The sequence below is a fragment of the Nesoenas mayeri genome (assembly GCF_963082525.1).
Source record: "Nesoenas mayeri genome assembly, chromosome: 3".
Taxonomy (NCBI): Eukaryota; Metazoa; Chordata; class Aves; order Columbiformes; family Columbidae; genus Nesoenas; species Nesoenas mayeri.
Window position 1 is genome coordinate 59,632,613 of NC_137544.1, and position 23,545 is coordinate 59,656,157.

Consider the following 23,545-nt stretch of genomic DNA (forward strand, 5'->3'; position numbering starts at 1 on the left):
GCAAACTCCATTTTCTGTAGACAATCCCACTAAGAAAATCCAGCAAAAAAAGGCAAACAATGCTTAAAGCAATTCACGGTTTCTAATAATCCATCCATTTTAAATAAGATTTCTTATTATGAGGTCATACCTCATAAGAAGACTGAATATCTAGTCAAAGAATGGTGATTTTTCTGCTAGTGCCAGACCACTGGTTTTAAAAACATGGTCCATGAATTACCTTTAAGATCCTATAAAAGGTGACAACAGAAACTAGTTCATACATACTATGTAATCATCTTCTAATGGTGTTTGCACCAACATCACACAAATATGTGGAAAGGAGAATAGGGGGCACAACTACAAATGTTTCAGAATGCAAACTGCTATGAATAATTTATAATGCTGTACTTTTTGGTCAGTGATATAGACTATGTACACAGAAATGTGTATTTATCAATATAACAATAACCTAAAAAGTGTCTGAAAATAATAAAAAGAACCAGCCTTTCTTAGGTGTTAATAAACACAGGTTCATTCTGTTCCCTGACAACTCAACCTTATTCTATCAATAATTCAGCAGATAACTGCAGAAGAAAAAAAAACAACTCTTGATACTCATGGTGTAGAGGTAGGGGTTCACATTTTCAGTTCAGAAACAGAGGTGTACAAAGTCATTATAAGTTTGCAAGACAATGCTTGTGCTTCAGCACACCACAATATATTTAGAACAGACTTTAAGCAGAGACTGTGGAAAAGAATGAGGTGGGTGTTGGTCTTTCTTCCCAGGTAATAAGCAACATGATGAGAGGAAATGGCCTCGAGTTGCACCAAGGGAGGTTTAGATGGGATATTAGGAAAAAATTATTCACAGAAAGGGTTGTGAAGCATTGAAACATGCTGCCCAGGGAAGTGGTTGAGTCACCATCCCTGGAGGTGTTTAGGAGAGCGTAGATGAGGCTCTTAGGGACATGGTTTAGTGGTGGACTTGACTGTACTACATTAACAGTTGGACTCAATCACCTTAAAGGTCTTTTCCAACCAAAACAATTATTTGATTCTATTATTCCAACCGTAAGGAAAACAATCAGGAGAGCAAATGCCACTGTCCTACAGCAGAGGAGGAAAAATGTGATGCAAATATGGTCAACGCCCTTTTCATGTCAAGGCGCTATCGCCTTGGCAGTGCCTTCACAGGGGCCTGCAGGGCAAAGGCAGAAAGGAAGTCACCACAGACTCCTTAAAGCAGGAGTCTTCAGACAGGCAGATAAGTTTAAAATTTAAATTGCACTGTCTCCTATATTCATTGATTGACTGTGCTCCAAATCTCACGCTCTTTTAGAGATTGCTCCACTTCTTACCTATTCTACCCACTCAAAGCTAAATGCCTAAAATGCATCCAATTTCTACAGCAGAAGAGCCTTGTCCTTGATTAGTATTTCAGCGGTACCACTAAAGAAGTGAGACGAATTAACAAACATCTTCACAATATTGAGGATTTATCTAAAGGGATTACCATCAGGTTCTGAAGGCTTAATTTTTCCTGTCACAAAAAACAGTATGTCACTCAACTGGATGCAAGCATGATAAAAACTACTTCACCGTCCCTGAAGAGAAGCAGAGTGGGTGAGAACCATATTAGAGCCAACTGTCTTTCCTCAGAGACTGAGTCGTCACTAGCCTATCCAGGAATTACTCCACTCTGAAGAAGAGGAAGCGTTCTTCTTATCTCCTCCTTCCCTATGGATCAGGCACACATACACAAGGTGTGGCAGCTGCTATATAAATACCGGATACAAAATTCTGCATTTGCTGTTTTTTATAAAGAAACATTTTAAATAGTCATTATTACAGCTAAAAAATTCAATCACTACCATCCAGGACTAGCTGGCAGATCTTTTTCACTCAAGATTCCTGCCTTTTTATAAACTTGTATCCAAATTAACTGAATCGACAAAAGTCCCTGTGAAAAACTAGAAACAGCAGAAATAAATGTGCCATGATGTTGACTGGAATTCTGTTATCAAGTCCAGTTGTCACACCCAGAGTCTCTCATTAGTAAAGGCAAGGAGAAAAAAAAATACATTCTCTTTTATATATTGCAAATCTCAAACAGCACAGAAAGAGGATTCTGAAAGGTTCAGGTTTTAATCCAGACCTTATTGCATCTAAGTAGCTGAATGAAAGTGATGTCTCTTAGCAATGGCATTTAGCAGCTTCACACGTTGTATTAAATATGCTTAAGACTAAGCAGATTCAACTGCTTACTTTCCACTCAGTTACCAAACATGCACAAAACACTGTAAAACAAAGGCTATGCCACCCCCTCCCTCCCACAAATGCTTTCCAGATCAGAACTACCAACACTTCAGGATGAGGTTGGGATGTTGGCACTGTTTACACTCGTGAATTTTTTCCTGAGTATGAACTATGGAATTTCTTGCCACAGCTTAGGTGGCTGTTACAACATTGAGCTCAAAAACAGAATAAGCACATCCAAGTAAAAAAATCCATTAACCATTCTTAACAGAAACAGCCTAATTAAAGAAAAAAATAGGCAGGGAGACACTGAACACTACACGGAATGACATTTCACAGACTGTATTCCCAACATGCATGCCCCTTCTTTATATTAAGTATTCACTGCTGGCTACTCTTGTAGGTGGACTCTGATCCAAATGTCTGTTTTCACACTCTCACAAGACAGTCCCTCAACAGTTCCAAGTCAGGATAAAATCAGAATTACTGCTCAGCCATTCTAATTTGGCTAATGCATTAAGCAGGACCAATTTCTTCTCTGCAACAGTTGTACCCTGGACACCTGTTAAAGTTAATAAAAGCTGCAGATGAAGGCAAAGTTTAGCCATAAGTGATTGTTTTCCCCATAAATTATTCTTAAATATATTACTTCCTTTGAAGAACAAGCAATTACAGTTAAGATTTATTGATTTCATAATTCCACTTAGAGAACTAAATTTAAAATAAACGAACCCCAAGAAAGTTCAGTATTCTATGAAACGGATGTTTAAATAATCTGGCTAGCTGATATGTCTCTGCTCTATTCATAGTGAAAGGATTTGTTAAACTCAAAACGTGAGGTACCATCTTCTGAAAGTGATTCTGAGTCAAATAAAAAGCTGAGATGGTTAGTTCTGAAGAGTGACACTAAAACTGCTGTAAAAAATAGAAAAAAAATGAAGAAGAAAACTTGCTACAGGTGCATCAGTCTGAAAGAAGAGCTGCTGATGTACCTTTATGTACAAGGGCTTGGCTTACCATGGAACTTCAAATCCCATAGATTGTTTCTTTCCAGACACTGTCATTTTGGTAACTTTTGGCACAATTTCAGATTCCACTCTGGCTGACTGGAAATCTCTTGTTTTTCCTAGTAATAGACAAAAAGTAAGTTTGAACTTAAGGTTGTGACTAACAGGTGTTAAATATAAAGTTTAACAAGTTACATTACTTCTCTTCAACCCAAAGATACCAGTCTGTGATGATGATTTCTCACACTTCAGTGTCTTCTTACTTACATATATTATATAGTTATTCAAATACTTGCAAACAGTTATATTTATTGTGAAAATCTCATCTGTATCTCCAAGTATTCATGTGACGCCTACACCACGGAAGAGCTTTACTCGCAGCAGTTCTGCTGAATGCCAGAAGCACTTTATGCAATAGTAGGATGAAGAAACACTCTGCAGCAGCTCAGTAGCTGATTAGGTTAATTCTTATTTAGAGCTTTTCTTTTCCCTTAACATCGTTGAACCTCAAGGCTATTATAAGGTAAAAAAAAATACATCTAGCAGCAGCACAGCTATGTGTGGCTACCAGGCCTTCCCTGAAACATGGAAACAGTTGTCTTGTACTGACTTACACCAAAGAAGCCAAGCAATATCCAAAAGCAAGCTGACTTAAAGGTTATTTAGAAATAATTACCAGAGTTGAGTAGCATTAATTACTTTAAAGGTATCAATTTTTACCATAACTTCAATGAAAACACGATTACAGTAAGGTTCATTCTTAATTTCGTGAAACTACAGTTTCATAACGAACAGCATGACACAGCTATTAGTTTCTTGTCAAGCCGGGGAAAAAAAAGATATTATCTACTCTGGGGAGGGAGAGTCTAAGCAAAAGAAGTAAACTAGCTTGTTTCTTTCTGGAATTCCCTCTTCAATATGTTAGGATCCCTTTTCTCTTCAATGAGAAAGACTTCCAGCTTTAGAGCATGAGTGACAGTGGCTGTACCTTGAGTTCTAAAGGATGTTAAACACACAGGAAAGCAAAACAATAACCTGAATTCAGAATTAAGTTGCAAGTTTTAAGAAATCTTCACCTACAGACGTACCTGAAAACTAGAAAAATGCCACTACTCTTCCAGTAATGAACCAGTTTAAACAGTCGCAGTGAATACTTATTTTGAATAACAAGTTCATCTTTTAAGTATTCTAGATTACTACTTTAAGATAAACTGTTGGAGTAATTTAGTCCTGGCTATACCTTTAAAACCACAAAATCATATTGCTTTGCAGGTTAATATATAAAGTTGGGGTCAAAGTGGCTGAAGATTTCAGATAAGGAAACAGAATACCATAGACATGTCTATGATAGACAGCATAACAAAAAAACTGTTGTGCAATTTTTCCCAAACAACCACAATACAGATCAGACATTCTTATTTAACTGATGACTTGGGCTTCATCTCCTTCATTTGTCTTATCTACTGATACTCATTTTATTTATATGCCACCTGGAGCTCCCTGGAAGAAGCAGTATGTATGTGTATTATTAATAGTTGCATACCAAGTACACTGTAATTAAGGAAAAAAGTAAGATAAATAAAGGCAACAACACAAATAATGGTTTACAATAATCACAAATTATGTAACTGACAAACAAATAGTAAAGATTCAGAATATAAAACTCTCAGATCACTGGACAAGGACTACTAGTTAAGCCTAAAGATTTTGTTTCATCTCCAAGCTCCTACAGAGATCACCTACAGCATTTTTTTAATGAGAAGTTAATCACTTGAGTTACAGTAAAAATTACTTTTGTTGCCAATTTGGTATGGTTTTTTCCACTTCAACTCTAACAATTTTCAAGCAGCCATCATTTTCAACTGTCAATTAAACATGAATGCCTTACATGTCATTTGAAAGCTGAATTACAGTTAATTCTCAGAAAACAACCATGTTTGAAATCTGGCTGCTGGGAACTAATAATTACAAAAAACGCAATGAAATTGAAATGAGATGAGTTGAAAAAAAACGAGGTAACAGTTCATATCATATAACATGAAAATAACTTGTGATCTATTAGCAATATTTGCTACATATGATCCAAAATAAAAAGTCAAAGGTTTTACAAAATACATTTTCTCTAATCATAAGCTTACAAATACTGTGGGGTGTTTGACACAGATACAAATTTAAATGTACAAGGAGACAAAATACTTTCAATGAATCAAGTATTTGACACAGAAAACATAGCAATTTAGAACTAGAGATAAGGAAACACTAGAAGTTTAAAGAACATACAAAAATAAAATTATAAAGAGCAAGAGGAAATAAAGTAATTGTCAACTGACAGCACTGATGGTTTGGGTGGGTTTTTTCCTTATTTGTTTTTATAAAGCACTAATATTTCAGTACAGGCAGAGGGAAGAAACAGACCAGGATCACATAAAACAAACCAAACCATAGAACATAGTCCTGCAATGGTGGCATTCAAACAGGTGCAAAGACAATGCAAGAATTATTCGTAACACTACTGACAGAAGCATCAAATATAATTTTCTAATTTTAATGTTTTTATAACCAAGTACCAGAAAATCAAGCGGCTCATTTGAGGTAAGGACCAAGTCTGCCTTTCGTGCACTGCAAGCACCACTGAAGATTAGTAATTATGGGCTTCATTACAAAAGATACAAGCCCAGGAAAGGAATATAATTTACTGTCTAATCTATTGGGCATCCAAGAAAACTGCATGATAAATTCTTATCTGCTTTAGCAGGCAAAACAAAAGCTATTCAGCACTTAACAGATCACATGCAAATCCTTAAACTGCCCCTTGGAACTAAAAGGAAGTCAATGCATAATGCTCGTGCTACTCTTAAAACACTTCTTAATCAACAAGCATAGTATCCTATGGCAACTGAAGTGCACTGCAAGCCTGGAAAATTGTAGGAGCAGTAATCCAAACTTGATTAGGACAAGAGCAGCTATGAGGAAAATTAACCTCCAAAGGGAAAGGATATAAAAGGCACATTAGGTTTTGCCAAGAAATGCTTCATAAAGTTCTTCATGCCTACTGCCACTTGGACATTCTTAAACACATACCTAAGTAATTCTGTGGCAATACATTTCCTAAATCAAAAGTACACATAAAATGATAACAAAGACAGATATATCTTTCATAAACTCCTTAAGAAGTGCCAATACCTCCTTGACAGATTTCACTTACTCTAGCATTGCAGAAAGCAAAAGTAAGATTAGATCACATGCAAGTAAATGCATCAATTGGCCAACGGTGTCAACCTGCAGAGCAAGAGATTTTACTGAAGAGGACACTCCATAAAAATCCTGGCAATCCACTAACTTAACACTAGGAAAATTTTAAAAAGTTTTCCTTCCATGAAAACAAAAGTATACATTCATAAATTATAAAAATATAAAGGCTTGTCAGCATGATAGGTCTCACAATTCAGAATATTTACAAAACAAAATCTCTAGCCTATTTTAAGCAAAGTAGTTTTCAGACAGATATTGGGTAATTAGACTGCACTGACATCAGAATACGTAGACTAAAGCATTCTGTAGCCATGGAGTCAAACAGTATTACAAAACAAAACATGTGCTGATGCACCTAATCTCAGTATTACATTAGGACAAGCCTAATACTACAGGGAATTGACAGTCCCACACTGATGTTACTTTGGTACAACTATGACAGGGTGTGAGAACTTGACTTTATTATTCTTCTCTTTCCTTTTACCTTTCCTATGACTGCTAGTTGGTCTTCTGACTTAAAAGCCATTTGATTTAGTCAAAAAGTACTACCAATGACACCTACTGTAACTTTGAAACTATTAAAAGTACAACCCCAAAATCTGACAGCACAATAAAGTATGTGCTGACAGATACACAGGACACAGACACATATACATGGAGGAAGCAAGTGAAACGTAGGGACAGTCTTTAAAAATGGCAACAGCCTCTCTGGATGTTCAAGCTAGAAGAGCAGAAGTGTATGCATATAGTCAACCAAGTTCCTTTACTGTAAGCAACTCCCTAGATTTTGGGTTTCCTTTGTAAAAATGCTTGTAAGCAGTACCTGTAAAAGATTTAAACAAACAAATCAAAATATTATTTTGGCTTCTTTATCATACATAACAAGCTCGAGAAGTTATTTTTTCAGTTTTTGTTGGTTTATATACTTACATTGAAAGTAACAGGAATATTAAAATTGGTCTTTTCTCTAATTCTGTTGGACGATTGCAAGTTATGTTTCAGTGCTTGGAAGAGTTGATTGCCAGACTACTCTGTTCCAAGGTAGTTTAGAGGAGCATAAAACAAACAGGAGTCTGTTAAGCAATCGCCATCTCAAGAAAGACACGTTGATACCAAGTGAAGCAGGGATACTGGCATATTCGGAGAAATGCGTACTAGCACTTGGTCTTTAAATCCACACTGGCTTCAATCAGATGGGCACACCTTGTCGACAATACAAACGAAATGCCCCCATTTTCAGTTCCTATATGCAGAGGCTTCTCCTCCCAATCTGTTTCCCCCTCATCAAATTGTATAAATGCACTGAAACTTTAAGCTCAACTACACCACTGCACAAAGCAGCCTGCTTCTGATAAGACGAACCAGAATTTTTAATATGCCTGAATTCGGCTTGAAAAACAAGGAAGGAAGAAGGTCAATATGTTAAGCATGTCTTGACTTTGTGCTCTTCCAGATGGCAATCCCATAGAAATAAATCCACATCCACACACAAAACAACTACTAGCAGTGTATAGCACTGGCAAAGGAATGTACCTCCAAGGAAATTACATGCTAATTAACTGTGTCCAGATTGCAGTTCCTTTTTCTTTAAAGCTTTAAGTAATTTCCATGCTTTTGAAATTTTTACTTAGTTTATATTGATTCTTCTATTTTCAAAAGTGGTATGAGCACTTAAAGAAGAAGGCTGCACACAATCTCAGTTTTGAACAGGGCTGAGGATCCTAGATACTATTGACACTTAAGAGACATGTTTACTAAAGCAGGTCCTCCTAGTGCTAGATCAGTACATGTGCATGTAACACCATGCCTTCTGATCTAGAACATACGGCTTGCATCCCTTACTCTGCTACAGACTTTCTATATAACCACAAGCAAGACACTTAGACCTTTGTCTACCAATTATACAGCAACAGCCACAAATTCCAGAAAAGAAAAAAGACAGTACAATGGTTTTGTGCTGGTCTTGTGCATCAAGTCATGAGCTTCTTCCAAATATGTTTTGTGACTCACTGAATAAAAAAAATATTTTTGCATACACTACTGGCCATACAATTGAGTGTATTAGTATAACAACAACAGAAGCACAGACAAGACACAGTCCTTTCTGAAAAGCAGATTTAATAACTGAGGCCTCCATCAAGTTAATACTTCCCTTCCTATATGCTGTGCTATGATCTACAACTAAGTTTAAGGTCCTACTATTGTGAAAATACTCCAAATACGAACTACACCTGAGACAACCAGATGAGAGATGCCAGCCTAATTACATACAATTCCATGTTAAGAAGTATGTTTCACCTGTTTTCCCACATTTGTGGGTTTATACTAATATCTAATACATCCATCCATCATTCTAATCAGTTATTTCAAAATTTTGACTGTAACATATTCCAGCTCACAAATTTCAAACTATTTATATCCTTCTATTTATGTCATAAACCTCACAAGCTTCTAGCCTTTTAATTAAAACTTTTAATTTGCCTTAAAAACAGTAGAATTGTATTTTTCTCCCTTCAATTTTTGCAACACACGGGAAAAATAACATAAGGGACAGGAGTTGGACTCGATGATCCTTATGAGTCCCTTCCAACTCAGGACATTCTATTCTATGAAATACAAAAATTCATCAAATTAAAGAGATAAATTGCTGAAGATATATATTTTTTTAATTCAACAGAGCTATTTGACACTGGTAAATTCTACAAAATGTTGTAGGCCACAGCGGCAACTTGCAGCACAGTTTACTTAAGTTTCCCACAGAGCACACCAGCTCTTCAGTGGCAGTGGTACTAAGTATTAGCATTAGCAACACATCACACTGCTGGGAGTAATATCTATGTCCTACCAGTACGTAACATGACTACTGAACTTAGAACATCCCAGATTTCCTAACTTTACACAGTTCACTAACCTTTAAAACATTCTGCCTGCATATAATTTGTCATGCACTTTTCCCTATAGGCCATCATTTGAATTTCTTTGCCTCTTATCTCTTACATCCAAAGTCTGCCGCACAATGTGAGAAGTAAGTTCAGCATACAGAAGTCCTTTGTAATGTAAATATCTAAAGCCATAAAGGATAATTGGGAAAGGAAAAATTAAATTATCTAGAAAATTCTCTCCCACTCTTCTATGACCCTAGAAACATCAGCAGCCTTTCATGGAGCGCCTCTGATAGCACAGAAACTTCACCTAGCTCTAATAAAAATGCTACATGTGAAAAAAAAATCAAAATAAAATGTTACTTTAGCATTTAAATTGTACCAGTTCAAAACAGTCATTTTTAGGAAAACGCATGACATTATACTATTATGAACTGCAATGTACAAATGGATGCTACCTAACATCCACAGCACTTATGAAAATAATGCAACAGCCCAAAATAATAGAAAAGGCAACTTGCTAAGTCACCTCCCAGTGCTGAGACACAGCCATTCTAAAGATACTACTAAAACCAATTCTCCAAACAAGAACACTGAACTTTTTCTTTTTAAAAGAAAGGTTATTTCCTAAAAGAAACCACAGACAGGGGTTTTCCAGGTAGCTTCATCTTCTTGTTTAAACTATTACCTTCTCTGCAAAGTTTCAGACAGTGAATTTGATTTTTTTTTTTTTTCATGAAACTGGGAGTAGGCATTTTCACTGAAAAATGCTGAAAATATAAATGTCTGCTTGCACCTGACTACAAGAATTTTCTTGTTTTGTTTTTAAGGTTTGATACAGCAGGAGGGATACAACAGGCTACTGAGTGATTTTTCTGAGTATCTCCAGCACAGGCCAGTTCTCTATGGCCCACAACATACAAACAGCACAACTTGCTCCTCCAAGGCTGAAGTTTCAGAAACATTTTGCTTCACTACATGCAGTTGCAACAGCTGGGTGTACAGTGGGCACAGACAGAAGGGCTGGCAGCCTCACTTGTTAAGAGTCAGCTGGTACTTCTCATTGCTCAGGCTTTACTTTCAATGCTTGCAATTGTCAGCAAGTAGAACTCCTTTGTCCAAAAATTAGTTTGTTCAAGAGAGGTACCTGCCTGGGGCTGTTTTTTTTTTTTCCTTCCAGACAGGGAGAACATGGAAACTGGAAAAGATGAGACAGAACAGTTTATTTTCAAAAATGGCAAGTGAAGAAATTATTTGTATAAATTAAATTTTTCAAGTGATCTTTTTACCTTCTGAAAAGCCACTCAATTTGGCCTTAGAGAGCAGTATGCACATGCTCTTACAGCTTAAGTGTTAACAACTAAATACTCAAAATACTTCACGAACATTTGATATGTGGTTGCTGTTGCTAGTTTTGACCAGGATAGACTCGGCTGTGACACCTGAGAGCAAACCCTACCTCTCCTGCGGTTTCTGCAGTTTCCCCACCACATCAGTAAACTGGAGGCGTGAATCTGCCTCAGATAATCATAAAAACTAAACAAAACTTGGGGGCAAGAGGAAGAAAACAACAGTACAGTCAGCACTGGCAAGCAGCAGGACAAGTAGATAATCAAGGACAGATCAGAGACTACAAGAATGAAAATCAATAAAGCATAGAAGCTACAGTGATTACGAAAAAAATGACAATATGAGTTGACAGCCTAACTTGGGGAAAAAACAGAATGTAAGGAGAGGGAGAAAGAAAGAGGCCACATACTCAGTGGCATGTTACATACAGAGCTGAACATGAACAAAGGAAGAAGAGGATCAGAACTGAAAATTAACACAAACTATGGGTGGAAAAAATTGAATGTGGAAAAGAATCACAGTAAATGACTGGAAAATAGGCAGGAAACCGAGAATGGCCAGATAAGGGGTTTGGAATGATAAAGTGGAAAAAACGGAACTACAATGAAAAATTTGGAATGACATATGGAGATACTGTGTTTAGGCCACAAACAGGAATTAAATAAAAAAATTTGATCACTAAATTAATCAGAGGATGAGAAGAACATTGGTACTGACATTAGATCAGGTGGAAGTGGATGAGGTGGAATGTGTTATAACAAGGCAATAACATATTTTCTTTCCTGCCTGAAACTTGGCCAAAATTTCTGCCATCAACACTTCCTCAACTGATGCCAAATGATCCAGAACAGTCAGCAGTCAGCTACAGCTGCACTTTCTTGCTCTTCTTACCAGAAATAAACACCTTTCCATGGAACTTTACTCAAATTCATATCTGAGTATTCAAATAGTCAAGAAATACACAATTAATTTTACCTACTAGAGGTATTTTTTCCCTGTGATTATTGTAATAATTCAATTGAATGGCATTCATTTACATTAGACTATCTGATGTCCCATAGCAACCTAATGTCTCAGAGAATGGTTTAATATGTATTTTTATACAAAACGTTTTACCGAGCTCTACTACATCTGTGAGCATTCAGTGTTTTAGCAAATTAAACTTTTATGTCTCAATATTTGGATGCCTAACACGACCTTCCAATCAGCATCCATCTCTAACAAGTTGCACTTAAAGCAACACAGGTCAACAAAGGAACACACAGTTCAGCTCTATATGTAGACCACTGGTATGGTCTTTCCAGAAACACGGATTATTGGCCTGGTTTAAATTCACAGTTAATATATTAGGAAAGGCACTGTCACTGCATTAAAACACTCAAGATTTCCTATTTCACTAAGCCAACACCTCCCATGTAAAAGTCCGGGGATCTGCTGTGCAGAAAAGCGATCTGGGGGGGGTGTCTGTTTTCTTCTAGAGATTACACAAACATCAGCCACCTCCTTTTGATGTTTCTGATACGTAAACATGTAATGGTCCAATAGGAATTCACAACAATCAAAACAGAGACTTTCTCATCTGTCAAGTTTTTGTAAAGAATGTCCTTGCGGTATTTCTCATGCCTACTGCTTATAGTTAAATGGACTAAAATCCAGTCCTTCACATAATCATAACTCAGTACAACTCATCCTGTAACTACTGAAACCTGTTTTGTGGGAGGCGCATTGCTCCGCACTCTAGCAATGCCAACAATGCCCCTTCTCAATCCGTAACTGAAGCTACGATCTGCTGTAAAAATAATTTATTAGACATCTTCAGTTGTTCTGTAACAGCACCTTTACTCTCCCACACAAACACAACTGTAAGTCGTTGGTGGTGTTTTCTAATTCAACGAATTTTTCTTAAATGACTGTGAATTGTCTTTCACTGAGATTTAGAAAAACCTCGGTCTGGTATTTCTCAAGTGCAGCTTCCTACCATAAATGGTCATGTAAAGAGCAGAGTCAGCACTATAGGCAGGATAACCCTAAAAAGATATCCCCTTTAGCCAGTCACTTAATTGAACAGAATACACAGAGTCCATGCAAATTACCAGAATTTCTGTTAAAACCCTGGCCCAAAATGAGTGTGTAAAACTGAAAGTACAATATGTAGATTCTACTACAATTATATTGAATTTCCAAAAATAACAGAGAGCAATTTCAGGTTTAATTCTTAGCTAATATTATAATGCCAGAGGATGGTGCTATTTCCCTCTACATCATCCAGGTAATTCAGAAATAACATCAGGCCTTTTACACATTGACGTTTTCTACGCAAGTGCATTCCTGTTGATTGCAGGAGTGCAAGGCATTTGACAAAATAATGCTTTTTTCCTCATCCACAACTTCTACTTATGCACCAAAATTACTACAGTGTGAAACAGAAGTTTAAATATTCTATTATAAATAAGAATTTTTAAAAACATAAAAATTCTATATGAGTGAACAGGAAAAGCATACTGGCAAAATGACAGTATATAAGAAGTAAAATCATCTTACATCTGTTCAACTCTTCCACAACCACTGCAAGCTTTCTGGAGAAACTTAATGAGGCGGCCTTTTAAAGTTAAGGAAGAAAAAATATCTTTACTAGTCCTAAGCAATTAAGTATGCTGAAGCTGCAAGTACTTTCAGCATTTATAAGTTCTGGAAAAATTTTGCAAACTTTTAGTGTAGTGAGAAGTTCAAGGTAAGATTAGCTAAAACCTTATTTAATTTAATTTTCTCTGAATTCTTAACTCTCCTACTCTGGTGACATTACAGCCACACTAAACCCTGACTGGGCCAGAGAGCTTCTATTGGAGAATTAATCCATTTTTTTTCTTAAAAGTCAGGCAAATTTGCAAGTTTTCATTTGTCCATACATTCACTTACTTCTCCACAAAGTCAGCTCTGTATAAGAAAAATACATGTACTTGATAGCTCTCCAGGCTTTCAGGGATGGCAGTGCAGATTGCGATGTCACAGCATAGCACATTTCAGAGGGGAAGATGTGTGGCTTCAGAGGACCGAAAGAATAACTAAATCATGTATCAAGAATTTAACAAGTATTGAAAAAAGCAGTTGAGGGGCTTATGTAAGACATGATTCAATGAACCAAAAATGTTCAACAGGTTGAGCATGGTTTAGAAGAAGAAAAAAAGTCCAGCAGTACAGCAATTATTGAAAACACTATGTATACACACACCCCCCCTTACTGTAAACTGAAACACAAATGCATTTAACAGCAAAAACCAGGAATTGTTCATGAGTACAGAGAAGACAGACTCATTGACTGACACTGACTTTTGCATTTCTGCTTGCTAGGTTATGGTATTTAAACAGCAAATCCTCAGAAATGTCCCTTTTTAGTGAGTGTTTTTTTCCTTTAAAAGACAAAAGATAGACATATGCTACTTACATATTTTACAAAAAGTCAGCCAAAGACTCCAATTTTGAGAGCTTTACCTATAATGAAGATGAAAGGAAATGACAGTATGCATTAGCATTTCATCAAAGGTAAAGATGGTAGGAATGGTGGTACAGGTTTGCCAACAGAAACAGGACTGAAAAGACGGAAGCACATTATGGGGAACACTTCACATTTCAAGCGTTTTTACTTTGCATTGTGACAAAACTGACTTATTGATCATCCTTGCCATGTCCGCCACCTCCTGTTCAACAGAGGCGGAGACATCTTCCCAAGGCAGTAGTTGGGACACTTCTCTGAGATCGGTAGAGCCAGGTACAAAGGCCTTACTATAACAAACAGAAACTGATGATATATGTCATCCACAGCACAGTAAATGTTCAGACTCTTGACAGTTTTTTCAGGAGCTGTTTTTGCACTTCAGCAAGCTACAAACCTCCAATTAAAAATTATTTCACTATAGACTCCTAATTATTTCACTGTAGATTAGCTTTGGGTGTGAGCCTTAGTTTCAAAACAACCTTCTTTGTGTGGGATGTTCAGCATTTGTTCATATACAGAACTCCAAGCAGACCTATCTCGCGTTTTTGGTACAAACACTTAAACGCTGGTTAAATTCTATAGTCCGTGACCATAGCAGAGACTTGAACTCAACAAGAATTGCTTCAGGACATTGCTCTGCTTCCACTACGACAGAAAATTCCTACTGAAGAAACTAAGGTACAAAGTTACAGAACCTTTTCTATATGAACCACAAATATTCTTAAAACAAGCAAGGTACCAAAGTGTACAGCAGCCCTCTAAATTCAAAACTACAATTACATACAAGAACACAAACAGAAAGTCATTGCTGATAAAATCCCACCCTGTAATACGATGAAAACTACTGTGCTATTATAAATCCAAAAATAAAAACTATTAAAATATATTCGTTTGAACAAAGAAATTAGATAAGGTTGTTTTCCAAATTGACACTTAATGTTTTTGGTGCTTGTGTTTTTTGACCACGAGAGATTTTAATAAACCAAGGAAACTGGCAAGGAAAAAGCTGACAGTATTCACCAGAACGGAAAGAATGATGCTGGAAGGCAGGTTCCAATGAAGATGAAACCAGTAAAACACAAGACTCACACTGTACAAGCTGGTCTGCTTTGCACAAACAATTATGTTCTATGCAAGGCCTCCAGCTCGGTAAATAAGCAACATCTTTTACTCTGGATGGAAAAAAGTTTCTGAAGGAACAAGAATAAGCAGTGAAATAGGAACTAGCAAGTTACACACAATAGGTGCTCTCACCTTTTAAGGCAGTCGAGCAGAACAGCAGCTGTCTGTGTGCCCCCAAGACAATGGGAACCTTTCTTCGGCACAAGTGTTTGTGGCTTTGCACATGGATACCTTTACTTAAGATAAGTAGTAGCTAACTATTGCAAACAAAATTTTTAAAGAAAACAAGATGTCTGCTCACATGAACAAATAATGATGCAAAAGGTACCTCTGATAGACAGTGAGCTCTAAATATATAAGAACTTCCAGACCTAGCAGCTGATAAGCCCCTGATTACAAAAGAGTTGTATCAAAAGATGGAGGATAGAGTAGGAGATATGATGTTTTACATGGTTTCACAAAACAGCATAGTTCAAAGGTACTGTAACTTGAAAATCCCCATTTCCCCCAAAACTTAAGCAGCTACTGGAAATGTATAACCCCGTAAAAGGTTAAATGATACATTAACTGCATTTACTTTTAAAAGCTGTGAATCTTAAACAGTTTAATATGTACATTTTAAAGCCACCTGAACAATTATGTGAAGACAAAAATGTTAAATATGTCCAGTTTTTTACCATTTTTAATATATCAGAAAGAATAAATGTTAAGAAAGGACAAGTTGTAAACAAACGGCATTAAAAATGCATTGTTCTCCTTTGCACATGCAAATGAGGTAAAGTTAAATATTTCACACAATCTGTTCAAAGGAAATTCGCTGAGTAAACATACACCTCTTATAGGACTTGTTTTACTAGGACTAAATATAAAATAATGAAGCAAAACACATACACTTATCAAAACAAAACAATTAAGAAGGTGCTGTGTTTCTTTTTTTCCTCCAAATTAGAGACTATTATTGATCAAGTACCTGCTCTTCTCCGATTTCAGGTTAAGGGGTGGTCCCATTAGTTTAATTTTCCATTATTCTCAACTACAAAATATTAAGTAGCTTTTTAAAAAAATCAACCGCAGGATCACAGAAATTTCAGAAACACTACTTAAAGTTTTAGCACATTTTCTTCTGTCCAACTCAGCCTAATTAAAAAGAGATGAGATTTATAAATTCTTTCTATGTAGATGGGATGGTTTAAGTATTCTGTTGACATTCAACATCAATTTTAAAAGGTAACACCAGGAGAAAACACTTCAGATTTCTTCCTTCTAGCTGAATTCTGTTTTCTGTGTCTTCTTACGTAATGAAATCAAAGGCTGTAGGTTCACGATCAAACAAGATGTTTCTAAAATATGCTCATAACCTACCAATTCAATACAAAAGATTACATTTTACAATGTGCTGGTATTTACCAGTGTGCTCTCCCTATTTTCTATATGAGATACCATGTAAAATCAGAACATCTTCCCATCATCATCTGAAATCTTACTCCTCTCCTTGATGTTATTTTCCACTTACGGTGGAACATTTGAAGAGAAACAAAGGGAAATGTGGCTTAAAGGCTGGTCACATTGTTATCTATCAGTCTTTGGTATTATATCCATAACAATGGGTCATATGAAAGAGGTGCTATTCCACATGTGACTGCTCTCTACTGGAAGACAATTTGATTGGTCATAATTATTCTAGAAAACCAGCATTTTATTCTACCTTACTACAGGGATTCAAAGCTCGGCTTTTCTGACATAGCTTGCTACATCACCACTAGCAGGTGTTGCTGGTAGACTTTCCAGATACTCCTGTGTTGTTTAAGGACCTTTTTTTTTTCCACTGTGTATTCCTCCTAAACATGACCAACTCCTGCCATTTGGAAAAAAAGAGCACAATCTCATTTTTGTCCTCAGTGCTAAACAAACAAAAGTTCAATAGATCACAGACAAACCTATTTAACAGTGGCCATCTTTAACAAAAGACAAATAATAACTAAATACATCCATAGCAGAGCACGACCACCTTCTCAAAGCACAGCTTTGATGCAAGCTGTTAGATAAAGCAGTCTGAAACTACCATAATCTACTGCCACATAATTTTCTTCTGGTTTGTTTCTGTAAAATTTTGTTTTGTCTTCTCTGTCATACCGACAGGCTTCCTTTAATACTAATTGAAGGCACTCTGCTCATTTCCTAAATAAACAGAATTAGTTTGTCACACTGCTGTCTTGCCCTGTTCACATATAGAGTACATCTGAGCAAAAGCAGAAATGCAAAGGAAGAAATGGCTATTAAAAATACAAAGAATATGGAGAAATAAAAGCTTTAGCATTCTTTGTTATTTAAATGCGTCGGTGGCAACACATTTACAGACAAAGAATCTTTGAAACCTACGTGTGGAAACTGTTGAAGATCTCTGAATCTAACTTGCAAAACAAACTCAAGCTGCATCAAGGCAGTAAACTTATCGAGCCTACTCAATTTATCTGCAGTCCAGAACTTCCAAAGTATTAAAAACAACGTGTTAACAGAAAGAAAAAAAGGCAAACAAGTTCACACACCTATTACCACAATTTTAGAGAAAAATCTTAAGCTAACTGAAAAGCCATGAAAGCAATTTTCCTGGCCCACCACTGTATACCATAGTGTTTGCGTAAACACTTAGCTACAACAGATCATACACCAGAAGGACAGACCAGTAGCAATGGACATTATTAGGGATTTAGTGAATCCAACATTAATTACACGATAAAGCTGACAGTGGGGCTTTCAGTAGCTTACCGATATAAAAATCCTAGTATTAAGCTCTAATTGTATTTATCATGGAAACTGTTGTGAGGAAAAGTGCAGGTACTGGCCAAACTGAAGTAAGCAAGGTAGAACTAAGCCACTTGACATACATAGCAGCATACACTTAAGAAGCACAAAATACATTTAAAAAAAAATCTGTTCTGCATAAGTAATGCATTCGCTTACATAGTTAAGTTTTCACTTTTTAATTGCAGCCTGTTTTACATTATCTGCATTACTAATCTACACTTGCATTCTTTATGTATATTATTACTTGGAAAATTTCTTTATTCCACATTTTCCTATGAACTACTCTGGCGCCAGCCAAATATATCTGAATTCCAGAGTTATCAAAGATGAACTTGTTTAATTAAGTCTAGAAAAACGGAGACTGAACACCACCATAGTCTGAATATGGGAGACCTATATTTGGAAAATAAGAACCTATGTATACATGTGATGTGAACATAGCACTGGAGGCTCTACTCCTCATTGCTAAAATCATTGAGAGACGCAAACTGATTTATAAAAAGCTGCATACCTGCGTTTAGAAGAAAAACTGAATATACTAAAATGCAACCTGTAGTTTTAAATAAGCTTTTACGGGCTTTTCAGATGCAGACAAAAGCCAGGAAAAGTTCATTTATCAGTCGGAAGTAGTTTTTTCACTCTACGGTGACTTTAGAGAGGAACTTGCATGCATTCACGTTCATTGCTTAACATTTTCCTCTTCATGGCTGCAGTGAATGGTGAGAAAATTCACGTTCACATTAGTATCTGCAAACACAGGCAGCATCGACAACCTTATAATGGCTTGTTTGTATACATATGTTATCAGAAAAACAGTGTTAAAACATAACATCAAATAACATTTTTGCCTGAAAAATATTTACTTAAAATCTCTAAGTGGCACTTTTCATCCTTTTTTCAACTTAAGCACTCAGGAGCTCTTTATGTATATGCAATTTCACCATCTTGCCTGCTTGACAAGTCACTCATTTTCCTGTTTATGCAGGTCAGCAATAGGGACGAGGAAAACATTAAAAATAGGAAAATGTGATTCTAAAACCACAAAAACTGGTAACAAGGACTCAAACAAGGAGTACCCAAAACAACTTCAACTCCATTTGGAATTAATTAGATATACAATTTCCATTTAGACTGAGCTTTCAGATGCAGTAAAAATACAGAAGAACTGAAGCAACGACCAGTCAGAGCTCTTCCATATCTCTGCCAACTGAGTGTCCCAGCTTCTGCAGATGCAGGTATTTTCCATATTAAAGTTACCTAGTTTTCAAGTCTTTGTCATGAATTTCTACCAGGGATTCTGGTGCTAAGATCATGAGGTTTAAGTTTAATGGCCATTTCAGGTATCACAAGTACAACAGAAGGAGGGAACCTGGTACTTTAAGCATTTGTAACTGTCCACTCTGAGGACCGAAATGCTAGTTTTATGGAAGAATACAGAAGGTGAGATAATGACAAATAGATAATATTTTGTCACTCAAGAACAAACTAGTTCAGGCGCAAATAGAGGCACACAAGTAGCTGGTGGGTAGCATTTCTGTTGGTATATATGTGGAATAATACACTAGACTATGCAACTAATGTCTGTTATAACAATATTAAATCATATAGAATACAAAATGATACTGCAGAAACGCAATCAGAAGACAATACAGAGATAAGATAGGTAGTGATAACACAAATTTTACAGGGAAGGAACAATAGTGTTTGTAGTGAAAGACACGTAGCACAAACAGACAGGGTAAAGTGGTTTTGTGTTTTAAGCCTGCATTTTTACACCTTCCTGACTTTTACCTTTTAACTTAATTTCTGAATTTTTTACACGTTTCCTATTAGCATTCAAGCTCCTTTTCATCAGTAACCAATATATTTTAAATGGATTCTTCTGCTCCCCCAGTTTTGGATTTGATATGCCTATATTTCTGTTTAGATGTCTTACTAGTTTCCACAGCTGAAATACATTGGTTTACCACTGGAAATGCTACTGTCTCAGCCTTGTCAACAGCCTTGCCTTGAGTACTTGAGTACTCAAGTGCAAACTTCAGGTAGGACTTAAAATGTTTAAACTGATATAGAGCAGCGCTACAGCAGCAATCATTCATCCTTAAAACTTAACAGGATTTAAAAAAAAATAACAAAACACGCGAATCTAACCATACATTCCTGGCACTCCAGCAATCACATCTGACAACTTAGTAAATTCTTCATTTTATCTTCTAAAGACACAGAGAAAACCAACTGACAGTTGCCAACATCTTTGCTACGACCTGAAGGAACTGAGATAGAGGGCCACTGTAAGAACAAGTGGAGCCACCGTCTCCCCAGGATCTCTGGTTCTTCTGGAATACCAGAATTCTAAAAAGGACACAATCATTTTTAGTTTTATCTAAGCTCTTTTAGCTTGCAAGCAAAACACGCAACTTTCACACATGACACAATCAACTGCGAAAATTATCGACTTTGTATTGGTTTACACTTTGTCTGAGAAAAAAGTAAACCAAACTAGTGTTAAAGGACCATAAAAGAACACTCCAAAAAAGCCTGGAGTGTCATTTTTTCCAGTGTAGGTGTACAGTATGTATGAGGAGAAGCTCAAAAAGGTATCTCAAAGGATTTTGAAAAGCTTTTCATTGCTGGTGACACATTTTTCCCTGAAATAAGCCACTTCCTTTCTAAAACCCACACAACACCTCAGTGTCAAGATTCAGTAACTTCTCGAAGTCTGTGTATATATTTTTCTTACACAAAACACGGAAGTCTTAAAGTCTAAATACTTTCCATGATTTAAGATATAACTATATCATCAGTCATGTCAGATTTCAAACATTTCCATTCAGTAAAGAACACATTCTCTTTGTCCCAGGCTGAACACATGCCATATCCGACTGTCATGAAGTACAATGGGCCCTCATCACTATCGCAGGCATTTGAGACCTGTCATGATACTGAAAAGTTAGCACAGCCAGTTGAAGTTGAGGACAAACATTTCTTCTGAGCTACCTGCACATAAATAATGGATTTTCTAATGTGCAAAATCAAAGCATGGTATGATAAATGGAAGTAAAACCTAAGGGACTCTAAGCTAATGCTAATACACTGTACATCACCATTAAACTTTAGAATGTTTGCTCCTCCGGGATTTCTTTGGAATTCTCCCTATAAATAAAATCCAAAGTATCAGTTTGTTTATGTTTTCTTTTAAGACTCCCAACTTCACTTGTCTGTTAACCACAAAACAGAAGTGCTAAAAGTTCTCTGTTAAAGCACAATAATCTGCATTCTGACACTTTGCACTAGGAAGCAGCTGCTATCAAAGTGTGTATCTGTAGCATAAAAAGTGAAAAGACAAACAACTATTTGCCCATGGACTGAAAAATGCTCATCATTCTGAACCAAAACCAAACCTTGCTGCATTCAACCGAGTGAAAACAAAAAGCTAATTATATTAAGTCACTGGGGTAATGTTCATGGATTTTTGTTTGTTTGTTACTGGCGTAAAGCAAAAGTGAAGGAAGACATCTATACAGTAGAGGCAAAAACAAATTATAGAAAATTAAGATAAACAACATTAACAAAATGCAATCTAAGCACCTGCTGATTTTACTTGTGGGTTATATTTTTGAAACTGCCTACACTGTCCTTAATACATAAGTCAAAACCCGAATACAGGCATTATAAATAAAAGTCATAAATCAAAATGAAATGCCAGTGAAGAAATACCTGCTTCTCTATTAACAGCTGCAAGCAAAGTAGTATAGTACAGTATTTAGAAAATTAGACTTAAGCTTGAGACCTGCGCTCTATTCCTAGATTATCTGGCATATAATTAGTAAGGCTTTTCAATTTCCTGTGCCTTACTTTCAATTCTGACTCGTCAAAGCTTGTTGCTTATTAAATATTTATACATATATATTCCTATAAAGGCCCTGTTCTTGGTGCTGTTCCTGAGGAATTCACCATAATACAAAATAGCCTGTGCCCCCATAAAGACAGCACAATAACAACTTCATTAAAAGACTAGATTCCTTGCTACCCTGACAACAATCAAACTAAAAATGCTCAGTTCACAGTAGCTTTAATTTCCTGCAAGGACTGCACATTTACAGACATCTGACCTTCTTCTTGCTCAGACATCACTAAAACCAAAAATCTTAGTGTCATAAAGTGGTTAACAATTCCGTTAATGGTGCCAAAATGGAATAGAATCTAGCTCACTCACCAGTATCTGTGTTTGTTGTACAATGCTAACACCAGCAAAAAGAAATGAAAATGTAGTTTACCTAGAAAAAGTAGACAGAAATGAAATGAATATGCACAAAATGCAGATCCTTTTGACTAAGAGGGTACCATTTTTACATACATATTTTTTAGAAATCTGAGCTTTTGTTAAAGGTTTCTCAGAGAAACCATAAAAATTAGCTAAATTTCATGAAACAAAAATTCTTGCTTCTGTTCACCATAGTGAACGCAAACTTACTACAACTGTGCATTTCAAATTGCAATCTCTGAACATCACTAATACCCACTGCTGAGGTGAAACAAAGGACATCTGAAAAATGCCACATATGTCACCAGTTAAACAGAAATTTATATTAAGATTCCATTCTTTGATTTATCGACAAAGAGACTCAAAATAGTCAAATGAAATATTAAAATAATATCCATCTTCATCAGCTATTACTTCCATACATTGACATGGTAATGAGTAAATACTCCACAAGAAACTCTCCTCTAAAATCCCCATATTCTCATTACAAAGAGTAAGACAATTTTCACTCAGTCTTCCTAAGTCTGTATTTCTTAACAAATTGTTCGGGAGTTCTTTCAAATTGTATCATTTTAATCTCTGCAGTCTACAACCACTTTACAGGTTCTAGTCATCTTCTGGTCATTTTATTACAAGGAAGTTCTACAGAAGGGCAACGGGTTCTTTTCTAAAGTAATCCTACCAACACTAAGCATCCAAATCAATTACTTGACCAACAAACCACTGATACGCATCAGAATTTTTCTGAATGGACCATTTTTAAGTAAGAAATGGAGCATGTCCACAAACCAAATGAACACTTCCATAACAACACAGACTCCAGAAAACCACGAACCATTTCATAAGAATCATTCATCTCCACAACCACCCAAAAACACAAACCGCAATTAGCTTTTACTTCTGGTAAAAATGTATACTTCAGCAAACAGTCTGCATAAAGAAGGAACTGGCTGTATGGCACTGCGATAATAAAACAGAGACCCATTCCCATTGAACTGCATTAGGACAGCAATTTGGGAAGACCAAGAGAGATGCCTTCAAGAAATAAAATAAATACATCACCATTGCCTTTGACTCTTGTTTCATCACATTGTTTTCTGATGCAGAGTAAACAGAGCAGTTTCACAAAAGA

At 36.2% G+C, this 23,545-nt stretch overlaps 1 protein-coding gene across 6 annotated transcripts in view; it reads right to left on the bottom strand.

The window, feature by feature from the left end:
- HBS1L (HBS1 like translational GTPase) overlaps window positions 1-23,545 on the bottom strand; it is a 61,852-nt gene that overhangs the window by 23,138 nt on the left and 15,169 nt on the right. For 3 of the 6 annotated variants that reach the window (XM_080341790.1, XM_080341789.1, XM_080341791.1), the window contains one exon: window positions 3,256-3,364. In XM_080341790.1, coding sequence (XP_080197916.1) covers window positions 3,256-3,364 — 109 coding nt within the window. Of the gene's footprint in view, window positions 1-3,255; window positions 3,365-7,427; window positions 7,539-13,645; window positions 13,695-14,171; window positions 14,219-23,545 lie in introns of those variants that run through there. The other 3 variants (XM_080341794.1, XM_080341793.1, XM_080341795.1) reach the window with 3 other exon arrangements.